The following is a 19,228-nucleotide window of genomic DNA, read 5'->3' as shown; positions in this document are numbered from 1 at the left end:
TCCCCGCTCCAGTTTCTGAGCCTCCGCCCTTTCTCTCGGTCGGTTGCTTCCTGGCTTTGCATGCTTCTTCCCTTATCCTTGGGTCTCTGCTCCCAGGACCTGGCTCCCAAACACCCCGCCCACATTTGTCATCCTCTCAGGTCGGCTTTCTTTTTCTACACCACGGCTAGAACCTCGCCCCCAGCTGCCGCCAGTGGGCTCCCTTCCATTGACTCAGGACAGTGCGGAGGCCCTTTGCAGCACGGTCTCTGTGGCGCAATCGGTTAGCGCGTTCGGCTGTTAACCGAAAGGTTGGTGGTTCGAGCCCACCCAGGGACGGGAGTTTTTTTCCACGGGCTTGAATAAGCGTGTAGAACTCAACTCGCTTTGCTTCCCCAGCATCCCTCCCACACAAGCTCCCTCGACGCCTAGGGTAGGAGATATTGGAAAACAAGTATGACGTTTGGACTGGAGAAAAGTCCTTCGCTTCCGTCAGTAAAAGCTTCACCACTCCCACCCTTGAAAAGGCTTGCAGCGTAAAAGGAAAAAAAAAAAGGGGGGGGGGAAGGGAAGGTACGCTGAGATTTTATAATGTGCACCCGGTTTGGAGGATTTGAAAGAAATTTGTGCGGAAGGTGGGACGATCTTCTGTTGTCCATAGCGGTCTATGGGTTGCATTCTATTCTTTGTGTGCTGCTGCTTTCTGAGATTGCAAAAAGAGAGAGGTGGAAAATCGAGGGAGAAAATAGGAAACATAAAGACAAGGAGACAAAGCCATTAGAGAAAGCAAAAAGAAATATGGAGAGATAGAAAGGGAAGTTCAGGAAAATAGAAGGGGATGAGATGGATAGACACAAAAAGGGACAGGAAGAGCGACGTGTCATCTTTGTTTCTTCTGAAAGATGTTCCCGAAGCTCCTAATTGTTCTGGGCAGTATGCTGGGGTCTAAGCAAAAATAATCGCAGGAATCCGCCCTTTGAGAGCAGACTCCAACGTCAGATTACAGTGTTGGAGTCAGTACAGAATGAGTCTGTGAAGTATTAAAATCATATACAAGTGAATGGGAGTAGAGTGGGGGGAGTGGGCAGAGGAAGGAGGGGACTTGTCATGTGGGAAGTTGAGGGAAAGGCATCTTGCCAGGAGGAAGACACTTTCAGTGGGAAGGGACTGGAACAATTTTGAAATTTCATAGAGTCATAGATTTAAAATGGGAAAGGACCTCAGAAATGATCCAGTCCGGCCCGCCTATTTTACAGATTAGAAAACTGAGTCCCATAGAAGATGAATAACTTCAAGTTCAGGAAAACTTTGCCTCTCATAAAGCATGGGAGACTACTTGAATGCTGGAAAGGGGCTTAGTGAAGTGGGTTTAGAATGACTGGGTAACACGGTGATCTCAAGGTATCCGTCTATTCCCTTTATCTTCTCAGCTGGCCCTCCTATTTCCTCCCGGCTATCCTTCCGGATTGGCGGGAGACTGAGCAGAACAGCATCTGCTTTCCACAAACACAACCTGTTACCCCAGGAGCCCCTTCCAGCTGTGACAATTGGCCTTGATCCTAGTTGTTGATAATTCGATGGGAATTAATCTAAAGAAAGAATAGAGGAAAGGAGATCCCTGATAGTTATTTGAATTCACCCAGGGAGGTATCTGAATTTATCCAAATTATCCACATTTTTTTTTTAGTTGGGGGCAATTGACGGAAAGACAGCTTTGCTCACATAACTCAAGAATATGCTGACCCTTGAAGCTCCTAAAACGACCCTTTATTCTCATCACCTTTCTATTGCACCAAAGAGATGGCTCTTAGGAGGAGGGAAATAAATGACAGGTTCTCCTGATATTCCCAATAGATTCTTCAGAGATCCCTCCAGAATGTCGTCCTTCCTCCTTTTCTTATGCCTCCTCTCTTCTTCCTCTCTCCGCCCTCTCCTTTTCCCTTTCCTCCTCTTCCTCTTCCGTCTGTCTTTCCTTCCCCTCCCTCATTCTTTCCCTTACACCTCTTCCTTTTCTTCATTTCTCTTGCTCCCCCTCCCTTTTTCCTCTTCTCCTTGCTCCCTTCATTTTCTCCTTCAACTTTTTTTTCTCTCTTTCTATTCTTCCTTTTTCAATTCAGTCCAAAGCACATTAAAAGTTTCCTACAGAAGCAGCAAAAGGAGATCCAACACAGGCCCTGTCCTCAAGGAGTCTTAAAGAAGGGTAAGTATACAAAAATGAGTGAGACGCAAAGGAGAGAATGGAAGCCGAGCGCTCCGGCAATTGTGATCGGAGAATTCTATTTCATTTCTATCTCCTCCTGCTTCTTCTTTCTCCTATTTCTCCTTTTCTTCTATTCCTCCTCCATCTGCCCCCCCCTTTCACATGGACGGGGGAGGGGTCACAGAACTAACATGATTTCCTTCCCGGGTCAGTGGCCAGCGAATCAAGGCAGGAAGCTGTCCTAGGATAAGTGATTTTAGTAAAACTCATAACTGAAGCATCCACCCATGTGCCTAATTGCACTTTTAGGCGGATAACCGAGCTCTGAGAGGAGTGTGTTCTGTCCATCAGTCCAATAAATCTCATAAAAGGAAAAGCAAATGGATCTCCCTCGTCCACCCCCCGCACACACTCCCCTTCCCCTGGCTTTCTCCATGATTTGCTAGAGTGTGGGCTCTAGGCCGATCCTTTCGAAGACTTCTCCAAGCCATCACCTCCCATCTTTTAGAGTTTCCCTCCAAGAGAGGGGGTTATGAACAGGATAGATGGGACTGAGGGGAGGGACTTGGCCTGGAGAATCAAGTTCATCGCCCCAGAAATTTTTCTATCTCTCTAGGTCTGCTCTCCATCCCCCTCAAACCTCCTGGCCCGCACGGCTGCGTCGGAGAAATGAACGAGAAAGAGGAGAAGGGGAGAAAGAATGGAGAACGCCGAACGCGCTCGAGAAAGAACCGCGGCGGCGGGAGAATCTGGGCCCACTCTGACCACAGGTTCTTCCCTCTGGCAATTTGTCTCGCTTTAGGTTTTGGTTTATTCTTCATTGTTTTCCTTTTCAGTGCTTTCCTTCATTGTCTCCTTTCCTCTTTTCTTTTTCTCCCTTCCCCGGAGTGCGCGCGCGCACGCGCAGACCCACGCCCCCCAGACTGTGTCCACTCCGGGGCAGAAGGAGGGAAGGAAAGCTCCGTGGGCACAGACGTCAAGGCTGTGGCACCCCGGCGGGCCCGAGCTCTCGCTGGGCCCGCGCTCCAACCCGCCAGCCCTCCTCCCTTCCACGCGCCGGCCTCGCACCCTCCCTCTCTGCTGAATGGGACACGCGGTCCTCCTCCGCGCTGCCGAGGAAATTGGCGGAGAACGGCGTAGGACGGGAAGGCTCGGGCGCCCCCTGCTCTCCTCCAGGGGCCGCCCGGCCCGGGGCGCCTCCCCTTCGGGCGGCCTGGCGCCGAGCCGCCGCGGTCCCCAGGTTGTCTGAGTGGTTTAGCCCCCGGGGAGGAGAGTGCGTGCTCACATTGTGTGTGCGTGTACATACAGACACAGCTGCATCGCGCGCGCGCACACACACACATCACTGGCAACGGAAAATCGGTTCCATCAGGATTAAGCAAAAAGGGCCACGATGAGCCATTCAGAGGCCGGGGGGAGGGGGGCAGAGAGAGAGCGGGGCTCGCGCCCAGAGCCCCAGGCCTAAGGGATAGAGTGTTTAGATCGTGCGCACAACGTTCCGCTTCGAGGCTTTATTTCAGATCTTCCCAGTCCCGGCGGCCAGCTCCGAACCTAGCCTCGCCGAGGGAAAGCCGGGGAGGGGGAGAGCAGGGATTCTGGAAGTGGGGTCACAGGAAGGGGGGCAGACATTTCGGGGTAAAAGGGGCTTTGGGTGGAGAAGGCAGTGATGAGGGTGGAAGGCTACTGTAGGTGGGGAAATGATGAAGGAAGGGAGCTGTTTGGGGCCGGAGGAGGCGTGTTCACGCTTGAGACCGGGTAGCATTTGTGGGGGGCCCAACCTCGCCAGCCTCCCCCAACCCTCTTCTTCCCCTCTCCGCAAACACCCTGAAGGAATGAGGTCACGTGGGGTGGGGAGTGGGCGGGACCAACTCTAGTCTGAAGGAAAAAAGCCATTTTGGTCCCCCCCTCTCCGCCCCCCCCATCCCCAGTCCCTCCCCTCCCCCTTCTGGTCCCCTCCCCTCCCCTCTCTCCCTCCCACCCACCCACCCCAAGCCGTTTTCACAAACTCCTTTCTTACACCAGGTTTTTCCCCTCCCGCCGCCGGAGCGGGAGACTCGGCTGGGGCCCGCTTCCCCCTCCCCTCCCTCCCACCCCCTTTTCCCGCGACCCACCGGACCCGGGACCCAGGTAAGCGCGCGCGGACTGCCCCTGCCCTTCTTCGCTCTAGCGACGAGCCCCGGATGCACAGGCTCTTTCCCCCTTTATGAAGCTACCGAGTGGGGGGGCAGGGCGCCCCCCTCATTGCTCCCTTTTTCTCATGCCCCCCGCCCGCCCCGTCTGCCTTTCTTTCTCCCCTTTTCTCTTTTTTCCTTTCCTCTGCTTCCAAGATGGCCGAAGCGGATTCCCTCCCCCCCTTTTTAAACGACTTGCCATCTCTCTTCTTCTCCCCGACCACCTCCACCTCTTTATACCGCAGCCCCCCCATTCCCTTGCCTTAGAGATGGAGTGGGGGAGAGGGGTGTAGGGAAACCTGGGGGCTGGGGAGGGGTCTTCGTCCTCTCGACCCTTTCCACTAGCTTCAGAAACACCAGAACCCCAGCCGCCCACTGCTCCAATACTGGGGGAGGGGCGTGCTCACGCCCCCCCACCCCGGACCTCAGGCGTCAGGGATATGCGAGGAGTTCTTAAGGGGCTGGGGAAGAGAATGGGGGGGTCGCTTATGATTCTGCGCGGGTCGCAGCATCTTTCATCATGGGGGGCTCTTCTCCCCCTCCCCAATATAGTGGCTTCTCCTCTTCCCCCCAAAGAAAAAGGACCAGTGTCCATCCCCCTCCTATAAGACACTCCCTCCACGGGCCCCGCCGAAAGTTTGACTCCAGGGAGGCGGAGGCGATCACCCCAAAACTGAGGCCTCAGGTTTAAGGGGTGGGGGGGAGAAAGAGGGTTACTTATCGCGATATTTTTCGTAGATTGTGGCAGAGGAGGGGTCTGGAGGGCTAGCCCTTCCCCCACTCCTGAGCTGGAGCCTGGGGCTTCCTCCATTCCCCCACCCCACCCCCAATCTTTCGCCTCGAGCTGCAGGACCCTTAGTCTACCTTTCCTCCGGTGTCCAAAAAATGCCCCCAGCCCCTTCCCCCGCCTGGAGCTTGGGACTACTCCGGCTGAGTAGGGATGGTATGGAAATTATCCATAAATATTGTACAAAGTGTGGGATCTCGCCTTTCCCCTCCCATTCTCTCACTCTCTTTGTCTTCCCCCCCCCAGTCTGTCTCTCTCACAGATGTACGTGTGTGTATTCAGGGTTACACCTCCGCGGGGCCTCTGAGCCCTCCCGGGTCTCCCCAATGTCCGGGCCTCCCTGCCCCCCCCCCCCCCCCGCTAGTCTCCCTCCTCCCCTTGCTCCCCTCGGCCCCATCCCAAATTGTTATTGTTGGGGGAGGGGACATCGAGTCGCGTTGGGAACTTTTCCCCTCTGGACCCTCTTGACCTGTGGGGGTGGGGTTACGGCCGTGCTGGGGGAGGTGGGAAGGAATGGAGCGGAGAATGAGGTAGGGGCTTGTGTTAACCGGAGAGCTGGGGAGGAGCGTGGGTGTCCGGGCGTCCCCAGAAGCGGGCTCTGTCCTAGGTGAAGGTTCCCTCCCGGGGTGATGGGAGAGGGGGGTGGGGAGAAGGCGCTGTCCCAGTGGGTCCTGAGCCTAGGGTTACTGTGTGGATGCGACCAGATACGCGTGGTGGGGGGAGGTGCCCCTCCCCCCGGGGGCGCGTCCCTGCACTTGCTGAGGAGAGATTTGGGTGGAAATCGCATCGGTCTGGGGGAGTGCACAACAGACCGGTGGTTGTGTGTGCGGTTCTCACCAGTGTTGTGTCAGGCTGGGGGGGCACAGTGCATTCTCTGGCCAGGCTGTGTGTGTTCGGGTGTGTCTGGACAGATGTTGGCCCACCGGTCTCCCGGGCCTGGGGAGAGAGCGGGGCTGAGGGCCTGGCTCCGCGCGCCTGGGCTGGGCTTTGTCTGGGGCTGCCGCTGTTGTGTCTCTTGGGTTTGGCACCTTTCTAGGGGGTTCCCTTGATGGCTGCGGACACCACAGCCAACAGGCAGCTAGCACGCAAAAACTGGAAGGACCGCGAGCCAGGACGCCGTCAGCAAGAGTCAGCCCGCAGCCAGGGGAGGGCTGGGGGGGAGGGCTAAGGACGTTCTGGGGGCTCCTGGGCAATGCCGGCCGGTGGGGGGAGGAATGGGCTTCTTTTCCGGGGTCACTGGGGAAGAAACTCGGGGTCTCAAGGAAGCCTGATCAGGGCCTGGCCGTCTAAGGCGCCAGAACAGGTAGATACAACTATGTGCCAGTAAAAGGGACAATCTAAGTGACGGGGATGGATGTTCACTAGAAATACAATTTGCTCAGATTAACAACAGGAAATAGGATGCTTAAATAAGCGGAGTTTAGGACAGATAAGTAAACAAAGAGGCGTGTCCCGCAACAGGATTTGGGGCTTTAGTTAGGTCCTGCCTGTGCCCTCCTGCTTGGCATATGACCTTGAGGAGGTCTTTCTCGGGCTCAGTCTTCCATATTTATAACTGAAGGAGGGGGCCAGGAGAACCTGGGTTCTTCCTTACCCATGAGAGCAGTACTTTAAAAGGCGTACTTGATAATGGACACTTGATAGCTGTATATATATTCTGGGACGGGTCCGTAATCTCTTTCATCCTCCGGTTCCTCACCTGTAAAATGGGGATGATATTCACAACTATCTCGTGCTGGTTGTGAGGACCCCCCAAAAAATAAATAAATAACATGTGAAGAAAGGGTTCTGCAAATCTTAAAGTGATGGGTAGTAACTGCCTTGACAGTGAATGAACTTTAGGGATTCCATACGCAGGAACTTGGATCAGAGTTTTCCTGTCTCATCCATCCCCTTACCTGCAGGCAGCGCCGCTCATCCAGGCCCACTGGGATTAAGGGGGGGGGGAGGAGAGGGGATTGCCAGCTCTTTGAGAGTTCTGGACCAAGGGCCAAAAGATCTGGCCTGCCTCCTGCCCGATTCGCGGGATCTCAGTCAAGCTTCTTTCTAAGTCCTGGCCTCCAAAGAGACAGGTCAGGATCATGGATTCCGAAACTTTTTTGGGTCAGACTCTTTGGCAGCTTGTTAAAGCCCAAGGATCCCTTTTTGGAGCAATGTTTTTGAGTGCATAAAATACATGGGATTACAAAGAAAGCCAATGATTAGTGAAAATAAAGATGTAATTTTTTTTCCTCTCTTTTCTGGTTCATGGATATTCCAGGGAATCCCTTTTCAGAATAATGTTTTTTGAGTGCATAAAATAAAATGCGTAGGATTACAGAGAAAAGAAATGGTTAGTGAAAGTAAAGACACATTTCCCCCCCCCCCCCCCTTTGATTTCATAGATGGTCGGGATTTATCCGGGAAGCACTGTTAAGGTCCTGTCCACTCACAATCTTGTATGACAGTTTGCATGACCTTGACTGACCTCTGGGTCAGGGAATTAGAATTATTTTCATTAGAGAAAAGAAGTAGTGGTGAAGGGAAGAGAGACTCTAACTGGCTTCAAGCACATGAATGCTAATTCTTACATGCTGATGCCCAAAGTCTCTCAGGAAAGACCTAAAAAAGATTGAAATCAAGAGAGACTTGAGGAGCTTCCATTCTGGTGAACTTTGGAACCAAAGATAGACTTTCTGAGAGTGGAGAGGGAGAAGGGAAGTATGGGGAGGCTCAGGCCTTGGACTAGATTGCCTGAAGGTTAGAGAGAGCCACTCTTCCTCTTAGGGGGAGGGGTTCGAAGGAGCAAAGTTCTCCATTGACATCCTATTTCTGAGCTAGGTCCTTGGGTTTGACTTCCTGTGAATCCTTGCCATTTTATTCTCTCCTCATTCCATGTCACTGCTTCAGTCTCTTGCCTGACAAGATTGTCAGTGTCTAGTTTTCCCTCTCCTGGCCCCCACTCTTTCTCCTCCCCCATAGCTCCATCCTAGTAGCATCAGGGGAGAGATTAGGTGTCAGGTGTGTGGGGGCCCTGAGGCCCAGAGATGGGAGAGGGCAGGGCCAAAGGCCCCAATACTAATAAAGGTTCCTGTTTACTGTACCTCTTGGCATCCTGCCTGCAGGGCCTTGCAGGTAACCATGGAAATCAGGCGAGGGAACCAATCAGCATCCCTTCACTCCCTCTTCCCTATTGGTAAGTCTGAGGCCCCTCTGGATGGAGGAACAGGGGACACCATGGGAAAGTGGAGAATGTTTTTTAAGAACTCAGGAGAACAGGCCAAAGTGGAAGCAGATTGGTTCATCTGAAGCTTCCAGGGGGAGAAGAGGGGCCTGATTAGCATTCTGAAGTGACCCTTGCTTTGGAGGAGAGCCCAGCTGACTCCTTGATAGCCCCCTCACTTTTGAGCCCATGAGTCTTATAGTCTGTTAATGTTAATGTGTCTGTCTTACTGGAACTACCTTGGGTCTATGCATTTAAAGCAAGAGTCTGTTGTTTTGGAAACACAGCAAGTGTGTGAATGAGGGGGCTGTGTTGGTGTGAGGAATCTGGATTCATGTGTAAGGGAAGGGGAGCCATCGGAAGTTGGAGAGTGAATAAGACAAGGATGAGAACAGCCCTTGGTGATGGCAGACCTCTGTCTCTTCGTGTAACATGTTACCCCCTTCACCCTGATACAGGACAGACATCCACACAAACAGATAGGTAGGCACTGAGTTTATTTTCTCACTCTCTCTGAAGCCTGGAATGAAGCTTCATAATTTCTTATTTGAAGACCCAGCTTGGGGTATCAGTTCTACATTACATGCATACGACCTGGAACAAATCCCTTCATCTCAAAGGAGCCCAGTTTCTTCATTTGGAAAACCAGAGGGTTATACTAGAAGAGATTCTTACCCTGAGGTCCGCCAACCTGGAATGGAATTGCAAACTTGAATGGAAGAAAATGTGTCTTTATATTTTCACTAACCTTAAATTGAGCATTTCCTTCTATTATGAATTTAGAGATAAACATCATTCTGAAAAAAGGGCCCATAGGTTTCACCCTGTTGCCAAAGGTGTGAACCTTTTTTATTTTATTATAATAATAACAACCAAAGTTAAGAACTAGCTGATAGAAGAGGTCTCCAAAATGTTCCTTCTACCTCTAAATATTTAATTCTGTAACCTCAGAAATTAATATATTCCTATCTTGCCAGGATTGGAATCACTATAGGAATGGTCAAACAGCTGAGGCCCCTTCTGGCTTTAAATCTATGACAGTATCCTGTGACCCAGGAAAGGAGGAAAGACTGACATCTGGGCCTGGGGCCTGGGACCACCTTTTGTTGTTTTTCTTTAACCTGGATCCCTTTTTGTCTTTTTAGATCTTTTTTGTCTCTGTCCTCTACAATTTCACTTTTTCTTCTTTGGGTCTCTCTTTGTTCCTTGGGTCTTCGCCAATCTCATCTCTAAAGTCTCTATAGAAACCCCTGCTTGTGACTATGAATGTCTCGTCTTAGAAAAACCAAACACCATGGTTTTAGAAATTTTTCCTGGTTTGGGGAATGGCAAGAATGGATGTAAAGGGGGAGAGAATGCGGTTTCTAAGGGCTACACACAGCCCACTCCGACCCTACACACTGGAGTTTTCTTAGAATGGGGGACTTGGGGGGACTTTTTCCTGTTCATATTTGAGATAAGATTTCTAAAGGGGAAAAAAAGCAAATTAGGAAATTGAAATTGGGATTTTAACACCCTCTCCACAAATGGCTCCTTTTCTTGGTTCCTTCAAGCACCAGAACCTTAGCTATGGGAAGGATATCCTGGAGTCCAGCCCTGTTATTTTAATTCCATTTAATAGGTTATTAAGTAGCCTATATTAATTATTTTTCTATATGGCTTTAGTTATTTATACAGTCAAGATTAGAATCCAGGTTTGTCTCCTGTAAACTGTTGTTGTTCCTACCCTTACTGGGCAGAGGGGGTCACTAGTGGGCTCTGGCATAGTGTTTGTCTGGATGTAATGGGGAGGGGCATTCATTGGTAGGAAATGTGAGGGCTTTTTAAAAAAGGGCTAAAGTTGGTTACTATTTCCTTATATAACAGGAAAGTTAGAACACACAGGTGTCTACCCAGCTCTTTCTGTCTCCCTTTTACCTGAAGAGGCCTATATTTGGCCTTGGAAATTGGCCCAGAGGAAGGTAAAAGCATAATTTCTGCCATTACAGAGGTGCTCCAGAGGGGAGCATCTGTTATCCAGATGCAGACGGGAAAATAGGGATAAGTGAATAAACTGTGGCCCTCAGGAGGGAGGGGATGGAAAAAGCAGAAAGGAGTCTAGAATAGTCTGGGGAGGGACCGGAGGAACAGAGCAGGAAAGGACGGAGCAGGGCTGTGCAGTGGGAACAGGTATAGTGCAAAGATGGAAATTGGAGAGCCTCTGGTTATGGAGTAATCTGTTTATTGAATTTGATATCAGTATTCCATACTTAGGGCACAATAAAAGGAACACTGGATTTGGCATTAGTTTATCTAAGTTCTTGTCTTGCTTTTGCTACTAGCTGTGAGATCCTGGACAAATCATTTACTTCTTTAAACCTCAGTTTCCCTATTTGTAAAAGGTGGTCCCTGGTGTCTCTTCAGACTTAAGATCTATGATCCTGTGGTCTCCAAGTTCCAGATGAATGTGTACACACACACACACACACACACACACACACACACACACACACACACACACACTTGTTGTAACTCAGTTGTATGAGTCCTGTCCAGCTCTTCACAATCCATTTAGGGCTTTCTTAGCCTAGACACTGGAGTGGTTTGCCATTTTCTTCTCCCACCTGTTTTACAGATACAGAAACTGAGACAGAGTTAAGTGACTTGCCCAGGGTTACACAGCTAGTAAGTGTTTTGAGTCTGGGTTTGAACTCTGGAAGATGATTTTTCCTGACTCCAGGCCTAATGGTGCCATCTAGCCACTTGTAGCCTCCATGCACATATACATATACATTATATATGTAAATATGTGTATGTGTGTGTTATATACACATGTGTGTGAGTACCTGTCATATACGTACACACACACACTCTTCTGTTGTTGCATGTTAGACTGAGACACAGGCATATCAGCCAGAAAAAAATTTCACTGATTTACAGAGAGAAACAGTCCAATCGTTCTGAACACTGAACTCCAGGAAAGCTCTCCCAAGACTTCTTAATCTTAGTCTACTTTCCATCTTGCTCCCTGCCAGCTGGAGAGCTCTTCCTGTCATCTGACCCAGATCTGTCCATCTTTAGGCTTGTTCTGGAGCCTGCCTGCTCCCATTATCTTCCTGGGACTTTCAGGGACCTGGTACCCAGGGTGGGCTCCGTGCAAGTGATGGTGAGGAGAGGCAGAAAAAGGGCCTGGGATTCCATCTTCCCGTCTTCAAGCTTCTCCCTGGCTCACTGTTCAAGTGGTTCCCTTCTTTTTCCCAGGTCGGTGCTCCCCCTCTTTTACCCCAGCATCATGCATCGGACAACTCGAATTAAGATCACGGAACTGAACCCCCATCTCATGTGTGCCCTCTGTGGGGGGTACTTCATTGACGCTACCACCATTGTAGAATGTCTGCATTCTTGTAAGTGGGGGAAGGGGCTGAGGGTGGCAAGCCCCATCTTTCCCAAGGAGTGGGCTACACTCTTGGGGGGGGTCTAGCTTTATGGGAGATGCAAGGTCGTAGAGTGAAGCAGGCCAGAGTGCATTCAAAGGCCCCGGGTTTGAATGTGGGCTCTTTTCATTGCCTCTTCCCCCCTCGGCCTCAGTTCCCTCATCAGTTAGTTGAGAGAAGTTGAAGTTTGGCCTGGGGGGTCTCTGAGGGAGCTTCCAAGTTTCTATTCATGATCCTATAACAGGAAAGACTGGCATCAATGTGATGCAGCAAAGTCCAAGACTGCCAAAGCAGAGACAGAGATACTAATAAGTGGGGTTCGAATTATGGATGGGAACAAAGCCCCCCTTGATGAGGAGATAATTAAAAGGGGAGAATTCATGAAGGAAGGCTTTCTGAAGGGCGTCTGTAACTGCAGGGGGTGTTGAACCACATTTTAGATCAATATGTGGGCTTGGTATTTTTCCCCAACCCCAGTCCATCCCATATGCAAGAAGATAATGTAGCCAGCGTGGAAGATGGCTTGGCCAGGTATATGCAGGGACCTTCCTAACCTCTCCCACTCCTTTTCTCTCTCAGTCTGCAAAACCTGCATTGTCCGATACCTGGAGACCAACAAGTACTGTCCCATGTGCGATGTACAGGTCCATAAAACACGGCCCCTGCTGAGCATCAGGTGGGGCCCGGGGGCAGCAGTTGGGGTTTCCCTTCCAGCTGCTGGCTTTGCCTGCCTTTCCTCACCCCTCATCTGGTCATTTTCCAAATGGGAGTGGGGCAAGTCAGGAAAGAGCTTAAAAATCACTAGGGAGGGACCAGTTCTTGGGGTGGGGGTCGTGATTCTGGCCACAAGGGTCACATGTCGGCACGCCTCAGAGAAGGGGCCCCCCCAGCCCTGGGAAGGGGGAAGGTCTGTGCCTGCCTCTGACATGCTCCCCTTGTGGCATCTTTTCCAGGTCAGACAAAACCCTTCAAGACATCGTCTATAAACTGGTCCCTGGACTTTTTAAAGGTACTTTTGAAAAGCTGCCCTTCTTTCAGGCCCTCGCTCCCTCTCCTGCCCTTCTTCGTTTTCCCTGAGGGGTTTTGCTTTCTTTCCTTCCAGATGAGATGAAGCGCCGGCGAGATTTCTACGCGGCCTACCCTCTGACCGAAGGTGAATGTTTCCCCTCAGTCTTGGGCCGAGTCGGTTGGGGACGGGGGGAAGCGGAAGCCCACGTGTGTATGTGTCAGACTCTCTCTCTCTCCCTAATTCCCCACCAAGACCCTGTCCCCACCACGGCATGACTTGGGTTTGGTCCTTCCCCACACTGGGCTGAGTGAGTATACCTGCCAAGGAAGGAAACCTGTTGAGTATGCACGTCCAGAGCCCTGGGTGCTCCAGCAGAATGTAAGCTCTCTGAGGGCAGGGACTGGTCTCCTGTTTGTCTCTGTACCCCCGTGCCTAACCCTGTGTCTGGCACAGAGTCAGCGCCTCGATGTTTGTTGACTCAATGCGTTTGGGCAACTGGGGAGGAGTGGTGACCGTGGGCCCCTTCCTTCCCTACCCTGAGGCGGAGGCTTGCTCCCCCGCACCTGTGTCGCCACTGACCTCAATTCTTTCCCCCCAGTCCCCAATGGCTCCAACGAAGACCGAGGGGAGGTCCTAGAACAGGAGAAGGGGGCCCTGAGTGATGATGAAATCGTCAGCCTCTCCATTGAATTTTACGAGGGTGTCAGGCAAGTTCCCTGTCCCTGTCCCGCTCCGCTCCGGGGGGCCTGGGAGTTGGAATAGATCAGGATGCCTCCCTGGGCCATGGGAACTTTTTCCTGCTCCTTACCTGGAGTTTCTTCATTCTTCCCACATCCACAGGATTTTCAGCTCAGGGTGGGAGTGTTCCTGATAATTAGCCCCTCCCTGGAGGGGACAGGATGGGGTTGGGAAGGGACCCCCCTCCCTCTCCTGGGATCTCCTGGCTTCATTCCTTCCCCCAACAGGGACAGGGAAGAGAAGAAGGGCGCCCTGGAGAATGGGGACGGGGACAAGGAGAAAGTGAGTGCTAGAGGCAGAAGGGAGTCGGGGGAGTGGGGCACGGGTGGCACTGGGAGAGCCAAGAGGGAGGGAAAAAGAGGGGTCCAGGTAGTCAACAGAGGAGACTGCAGTATTGTTCCTTCCCTCCTCCTGCCTTGAACCCGTCTGTGCCCTCCCTTTCCCCCAGAAGACAGGGGTTCGGTTCCTGCGATGTCCTGCAGCCATGACGGTCATGCACCTCGCCAAGTTTCTCCGTAACAAGATGGATGTGCCCAGCAAATACAAAGTGAGTCAGCACCCCAGAGCCCCATGAGGGGCTGTATCTGTGCGGGTTCATGGGGGTAGCCCTCCTCTCTATGGCACCCTGGGCCCTATGGGCTCTTCCTGTCCCTCACTAGCCTAATGGGGCTCCCGATTTGGAGACCTTCCGCTCGGCTCCCATGTGCCCTCAGAGAAAGGCCGTGTCTCCGGGTGACAGGCCAAGAAGCTTGGGATAGGGAGCATGGTGTCTTGTGATTCAGCCCTAAACTTCTTAGGGCGAGCCCATTGTGAAAAAGTAAGGTTAGTTTCAGCAAGGTATTTGATAATGTCCTTGTAAACATGATAAAGACATATGGGCTGCATGGGGCATAGTTTGTGATAGATAACTAAGGGAACCAAGGAACGATAACTGTTTCTGCTTGCAGGGAATCTCTATTAGAAAGGCCACAGGGCCCTGCCTTAGCTTTGTTGTAGGCCGCATTGTTCTTCTGTACCACTAATACAGCTGATTCTACACTGGTTGTAATAATACAACAGTGATTCATCTCCAGGATCTGTAAAGTTACTGATGGACTAAATGAACAGATCCAGTTTAATAAGATGGAATTTAATTAGGAAATTTTCTTTTGCTTGACTATGAATATCTGTTAAAGGGTTTTTCTAATATAGGGGAGAACACAAATGCAAATTGAAAAAAGATAAAAGTTTAAATCTTTTAAAAGGAAAAAAGATGAAATTCAATAGGAATAACCACAAAGTCCTGCAATGGGGTTTTAAAAGAATTCAATTGTACCAGTATGGGATCCAGGAAACATGTCTATACATATTCAAATGATTGAGGCCTGAGAGGTTCATTCAGTGGACTACAAGTTCCGTATGAACCCACAGATAGGTTGTTGTTTTTTAAGCAGCTCAGATTTTAATTAATCCAAGAGAATAATTAGATAGTCATTATTAATCACTTGTAGAACTAGAGTATCTAAAGCAAGAAAAAAAACATCCCTCTGTCCTGGTGAGACCAAATCTAGAGTATTCATTTCTGGGCACCACAATCTGGGGAGGGCATGACAAGCTGGGCCCCATATAGAGAATGGTGACCAGGATGGTGAATGAATGAAGCATTAAGAAATTACTACATGCAAAACACTGTGCTAAGTGCTGGGAACATAGGTAGAAATAAGGTGGGCTTTGTACTCCAAGAGCTCATGTTCTACTAAATAGACTCAGAACTGACAAACGGAAATTATTTGAAGGAATCTGGGGGTATTATTTAATCTAGAGAAGAGAAGGACACCTGGGACAGCTGGCACATTTACAAGTGTTTTCAAGTGTTTAAAGGGCTGTCCTTGTGGAAGAGGGATTTCATTTGCTCTTCCTGGGTCTCTAGATAGTAAAATTAGGAATGATAGGAGAGGCAAAATTTAGTTCCATTTAAGAATCATTAAAAATCACATGTTCAGTATAATCCATTTCAAGTTCTGTACCTTCTTAGAAAGGGATGTGGGGAGGGAGGAAAGAATAGAATTTGGAACTTGAAACTTTTTTTGTTTCCTTTTTATCTTTTTTTTTTTTTTTAATGTTTAAAGATAGTTTTCAACATTTGATTAAGTTCCAAATTTTTCTCCATTCCTTCCTTACCTCCCCAGTCTCTAGTCACATGTTTAATATAACCTATATCAGATTGTGTATCAACTTAGCAAAGGATGTAAAGAGGGAGAAAAGAATAGAATTTTGAAGTAGAAATTTTTTTTGCTTCCTTTTATCTTTTTTTTTTTAATGTTTAAAGATAGATTTCAGCACTCAATTTTTAAAGATTTTACATTTAAAATTTTTCTCTACCCCCTTCTTTACCTCCCCAATCATGTTAAACACATTTCCACACTAGTCATGTTGGGAAAGAAAAATCAGAAAAGGGAAAAACCATAAGAAAGGAAAAAAAATTAAAAGAATATGCTTTGATCCACATTCAGTCTCCATAGCTCTCTCTTTGGATGCAGATGGCATTTTCCATCCCAAGTCTATTAGAATCGTCTGTGATCACTGTATTGCTGAGAAGTGCCAAGTCTATCATAGTTGATCCTCACACTCATACTGTATACAGTGTTCTCCTGATAATCAAAAACTTTAAAAAGAGCTTAAAATTATTTTTAAAAATATTTCTTTCCCTGAGACTGGGGTTAAGTGACTTGCCCAGGGTCACACAGCCAGGAAGTGTTAAGTGTCTGAGACCAGATTTGAACTCGGGTCCTCCTGACTCCCGGGCTGGTGTAAAATTAGTTTAACATGTGAGTGGAGGGAAAATTGGTATCTAAAATTTTAAAATGTTTTTTCATGCCAAAAAACAAAACAAACAAAAAAAACCCAACAAAACATTTGTGCCTTCCTAACCGATAGAAATACTTTAAAAATAAGAACGAGTAACCAGGGGTTGAGAGTTGAGCATCCTCGGCACGGGCCTGATCCTTGTTGGAAATGTAAAGAGGGCTCTCACAAATACCGGTTGGAGCAGGTGGCCTCTCAGGTCCCCGCGGGAGGGGCGGCTCCTGACGGCGCCCCTTGGTTTCCCTCCCTCCCCCGGGAGGGGCGTTGCTTCCCCAGGTGGAGGTGCTGTACGAGGACGAGCCTCTGAAGGAGTACTACACACTCATGGACATTGCGTACATTTACCCTTGGAGACGGGTGAGCGCCCTCGAGAGTGGGGGCGGGGGGGAGGGGCCGCCATATTCCTATCACCTTCCTCCCGCGCTCGCCCCCCTTCCTTTCACTTCCGTGTCTTGGGGCAATTTGTCTCAGGCCGTTTCCGCCGGTCCCGGTCCCCCCCCCCCCCTCATCTTAGTGCTGCTCTAGTTCTGGGGGAGGGGGCAGAAGGGCCTTCTGCTCTGGCCCTCCCCCCTCTCACCCGGCTCCCTCTCTTTTGCAGAACGGCCCCCTCCCCCTCAAGTACCGAGTCCAGCCGGCCTGCAAGCGGCTTCCTCTGCCCACCGTGCCCGCGCCTTCGGAAGGCACCAACACCAGCGGGGCGTCTGAGTGCGAGTCGGTCAGCGACAAGGCCCCCAGCCCCGCCACCCTGCCCGCCACGTCCTCCTCGCTGCCTAGCCCTGCGACTCCCTCCCACGGTTCCCCCAGCTCTCACGGGCCCGGCGCCGCCCACCCAGGCTCCCCGAGCCCCGCATCTGCCCCTGGGGGCACTGCCAACGGTGGCACCTCGAACTGCCTGCAGACGCCGCCGTCCACCAGCAGGGGGCGCAAGATGACTGTCAATGGGACCCCGGTACCCCCCCTGACCTGAGGACCCGGGTTTTCCTCTTTGCGCGGCCTCTCTTCTCTGCCCTCCCCCCTTTTTGGCTTCCCTCCCTGAAGGGTGGAGGGCTGGGCTTTATAAATAAATTTATCTATATATATATATATACATATATATATATGTACATAGGAAAACCAAATATACATACTTATTTTCTATGGACCAGCCAGATTAATTTAAAAGCTGCAGGAACCGAGACCTTCCGTGTGCGCGTGCGGGTGCGGGTGCGGACTGTGTGTGTGGGGTTTGTTTTTCATTTCATTCTTTCAGGAAACTGCATGACTTACTCTGGCTCCTTCCCCCTTGGGACTGACCATTTCGCGGGAAGGGGAGGCCAGTCTTTGGGAGCCGCGGCCCCGTCTTCCTGCTCTCCCCTCTCCTGGAGGAGCAGGCGGAGATGCGGGTCCCATCCCCCCAGACCCTAAGCTTTAGCAGCCCCAGGCCTGCAGGGGGCAGCAGAGGCTGCCGGGGTAGGGCGGGCCTTGGAGACGGGGTGTGACCGTGCAGGGGATGGAGGTGGGGAGGGCGGCCTTCTCCATTCCTCCGGCCTTTGCTCCCACCACCTCCGGGCTTACGGAGGGAGCCTTTCTCTGACAGTGCCTTTTGCAAATGCGGTTTGTCCTTTGGCTCTGAGGGGGGAGACCCGGAGGGGTGGCTGCAGGAGTCCCCAACCTCTCCCTTCCCCCTCCCCAGCCTTGTAGCTTCTGTGCATAGATTAGCTTCTTTTTTCCTTTTGTTTGTGCCCTTTTTTGGCATTAATCTTGCTGAAGGAGAGAATGGGGGGGGGTGAGCTCCTGGACCCACCTAGCTTTTCCAGTGTGGACACTTTCCCCTTCCCCCCATGCCCCTCGTGCCAGGGTTAGCTGAGGCCGCAAGTGAAGTCCGAGTTAGGGACTCTTGGGGAGAGGGCATTTGGAGCTCACACAAGCACACTGACCCCATTCTTGGGAAAAGTCCCTGGGAGGGTCAGCAGCCCCCTCCCCTTCTCCCACCCAGGGATCCAAGTTCAGGACATGTCAAGGGGGATTCTCAAAGCACAAGACACAGGTAGGATTCCCAGGGTCCCTCTTTCCCCGGAATGTTGCCTGCAGACTGAACAGACCCTTGGTTTGGGGCAGGGTGGGGACAGGCTGGCCAGGCCCCCCTACAGTGTAAATATTGAGGTGGGATGGGGTGGGGAGGCAGGGCGGCAACAACCAACCAAACGGCTTTGTCTGTGTGCATCCTGTCCTTGTCCGGGGTCCTGTGGTCTGTGCGTGTCCCCCCTGGCGTTTGTACGACTAATCAGCTTTGTAATAAATGCTGCAGATTCTCCATGGGTTTGTGCCTGGTTTTTTTTGGGGGGGGGGCTTATAATGTTAAGCAGGGTCCTTACACCCTCAGTTCATGAACTTGACACTGTCTTAACACTCTTAATAGTTGAGAAATCAAGGTAGTTATCCCTACTCCCCATGGAGCCACTGGAGAATTTTTAAAAAAAACTTAGTTGACAAAATATTCAATGTTCATATATGACAACTGCAAGGGAGCCCCAAATTCATCCAGTCTGAGCCCATTTTGCAGACGAGGCACCTAGAGACATTCACAGCTGAGGGGGGATGGAGGGGGGAGGGCAAGCAGGAGTTTCTGACAAACCCAGGACTCCAGTGATGCTAGCTTAGCCTCACAACAACCCAGGTCCTACGAGGGCCGTCACCCCCGTCTCAGAGGTGAGCCAACAGGGAGTGTCCCCCAAAGTCCTAGTGCACCAAGACTGTACAACTTGCAGTTCTTAACACAAGTTGAATGCAGGCTACTCACTCTTGGGGCTAATTATCTGTTATGCTGACAATTGCCCCGAAGAATGCCCAGAATTCAGGACTTTTAATTCTAGAATTGACATTTTCCCTAACTGTAAAGATATGCC

The 19,228-nt window shown here is 50.7% G+C and overlaps 1 protein-coding gene and 1 non-coding gene across 5 annotated transcripts; both read left to right on the top strand.

Moving 5' to 3' along the window:
- Positions 1–244: 244 nt before the first annotated feature.
- TRNAN-GUU (transfer RNA asparagine (anticodon GUU)) lies at positions 245–318 on the top strand. The gene has a single exon. It is a non-coding gene; the product is annotated as a tRNA-Asn (tRNA).
- A 2,359-nt stretch (positions 319–2,677) lies between these two features.
- PCGF2 (polycomb group ring finger 2) lies at positions 2,678–18,636 on the top strand. 4 transcript variants are annotated; one of them, XM_074261339.1, is made up of 10 exons: positions 2,678–2,949; positions 11,580–11,722; positions 12,332–12,428; positions 12,706–12,761; positions 12,855–12,905; positions 13,360–13,468; positions 13,727–13,781; positions 13,948–14,046; positions 16,620–16,700; positions 16,942–18,636. In XM_074261339.1, the coding sequence occupies exons 1-10, from the start codon at positions 2,849–2,851 to the stop codon at positions 17,308–17,310; spliced, it is 1,161 nt and encodes a 386-aa protein (XP_074117440.1). In that variant the 5' UTR covers positions 2,678–2,848; the 3' UTR covers positions 17,311–18,636. The 4 variants fall into 4 exon arrangements, with proteins under 4 accessions (XP_074117440.1, XP_074117442.1, XP_074117441.1 ...); XM_074261341.1 differs by lacking the exon at positions 2,678–2,949 and adding an exon at positions 3,134–3,419; XM_074261340.1 differs by lacking the exon at positions 2,678–2,949 and adding an exon at positions 4,185–4,306.
- Positions 18,637–19,228: the final 592 nt, after the last annotated feature.

The sequence above is a fragment of the Sminthopsis crassicaudata genome, chromosome 4, assembly GCF_048593235.1.
Source record: "Sminthopsis crassicaudata isolate SCR6 chromosome 4, ASM4859323v1, whole genome shotgun sequence".
NCBI lineage: Eukaryota > Metazoa > Chordata > Mammalia > Dasyuromorphia > Dasyuridae > Sminthopsis > Sminthopsis crassicaudata.
The sequence above is the reverse complement of the archived record's forward strand: the minus strand, read 5'-3'. Positions and strand labels throughout refer to the sequence as shown.

Coding starts and splice junctions, on each gene's coding strand:
- PCGF2 (XM_074261339.1), top strand. CDS start 2,849: ATGAACGAGAAAGAGGAGAAGGGGAGAAAGAATGGAGAACGCCGAACG. Junction 13,782..13,947: donor GGGACGGGGACAAGGAGAAA/GTGAGTGCTAGA, acceptor CCTTTCCCCCAG/AAGACAGGGGTTCGGTTCCT. Junction 14,047..16,619: donor ATGTGCCCAGCAAATACAAA/GTGAGTCAGCAC, acceptor TTGCTTCCCCAG/GTGGAGGTGCTGTACGAGGA.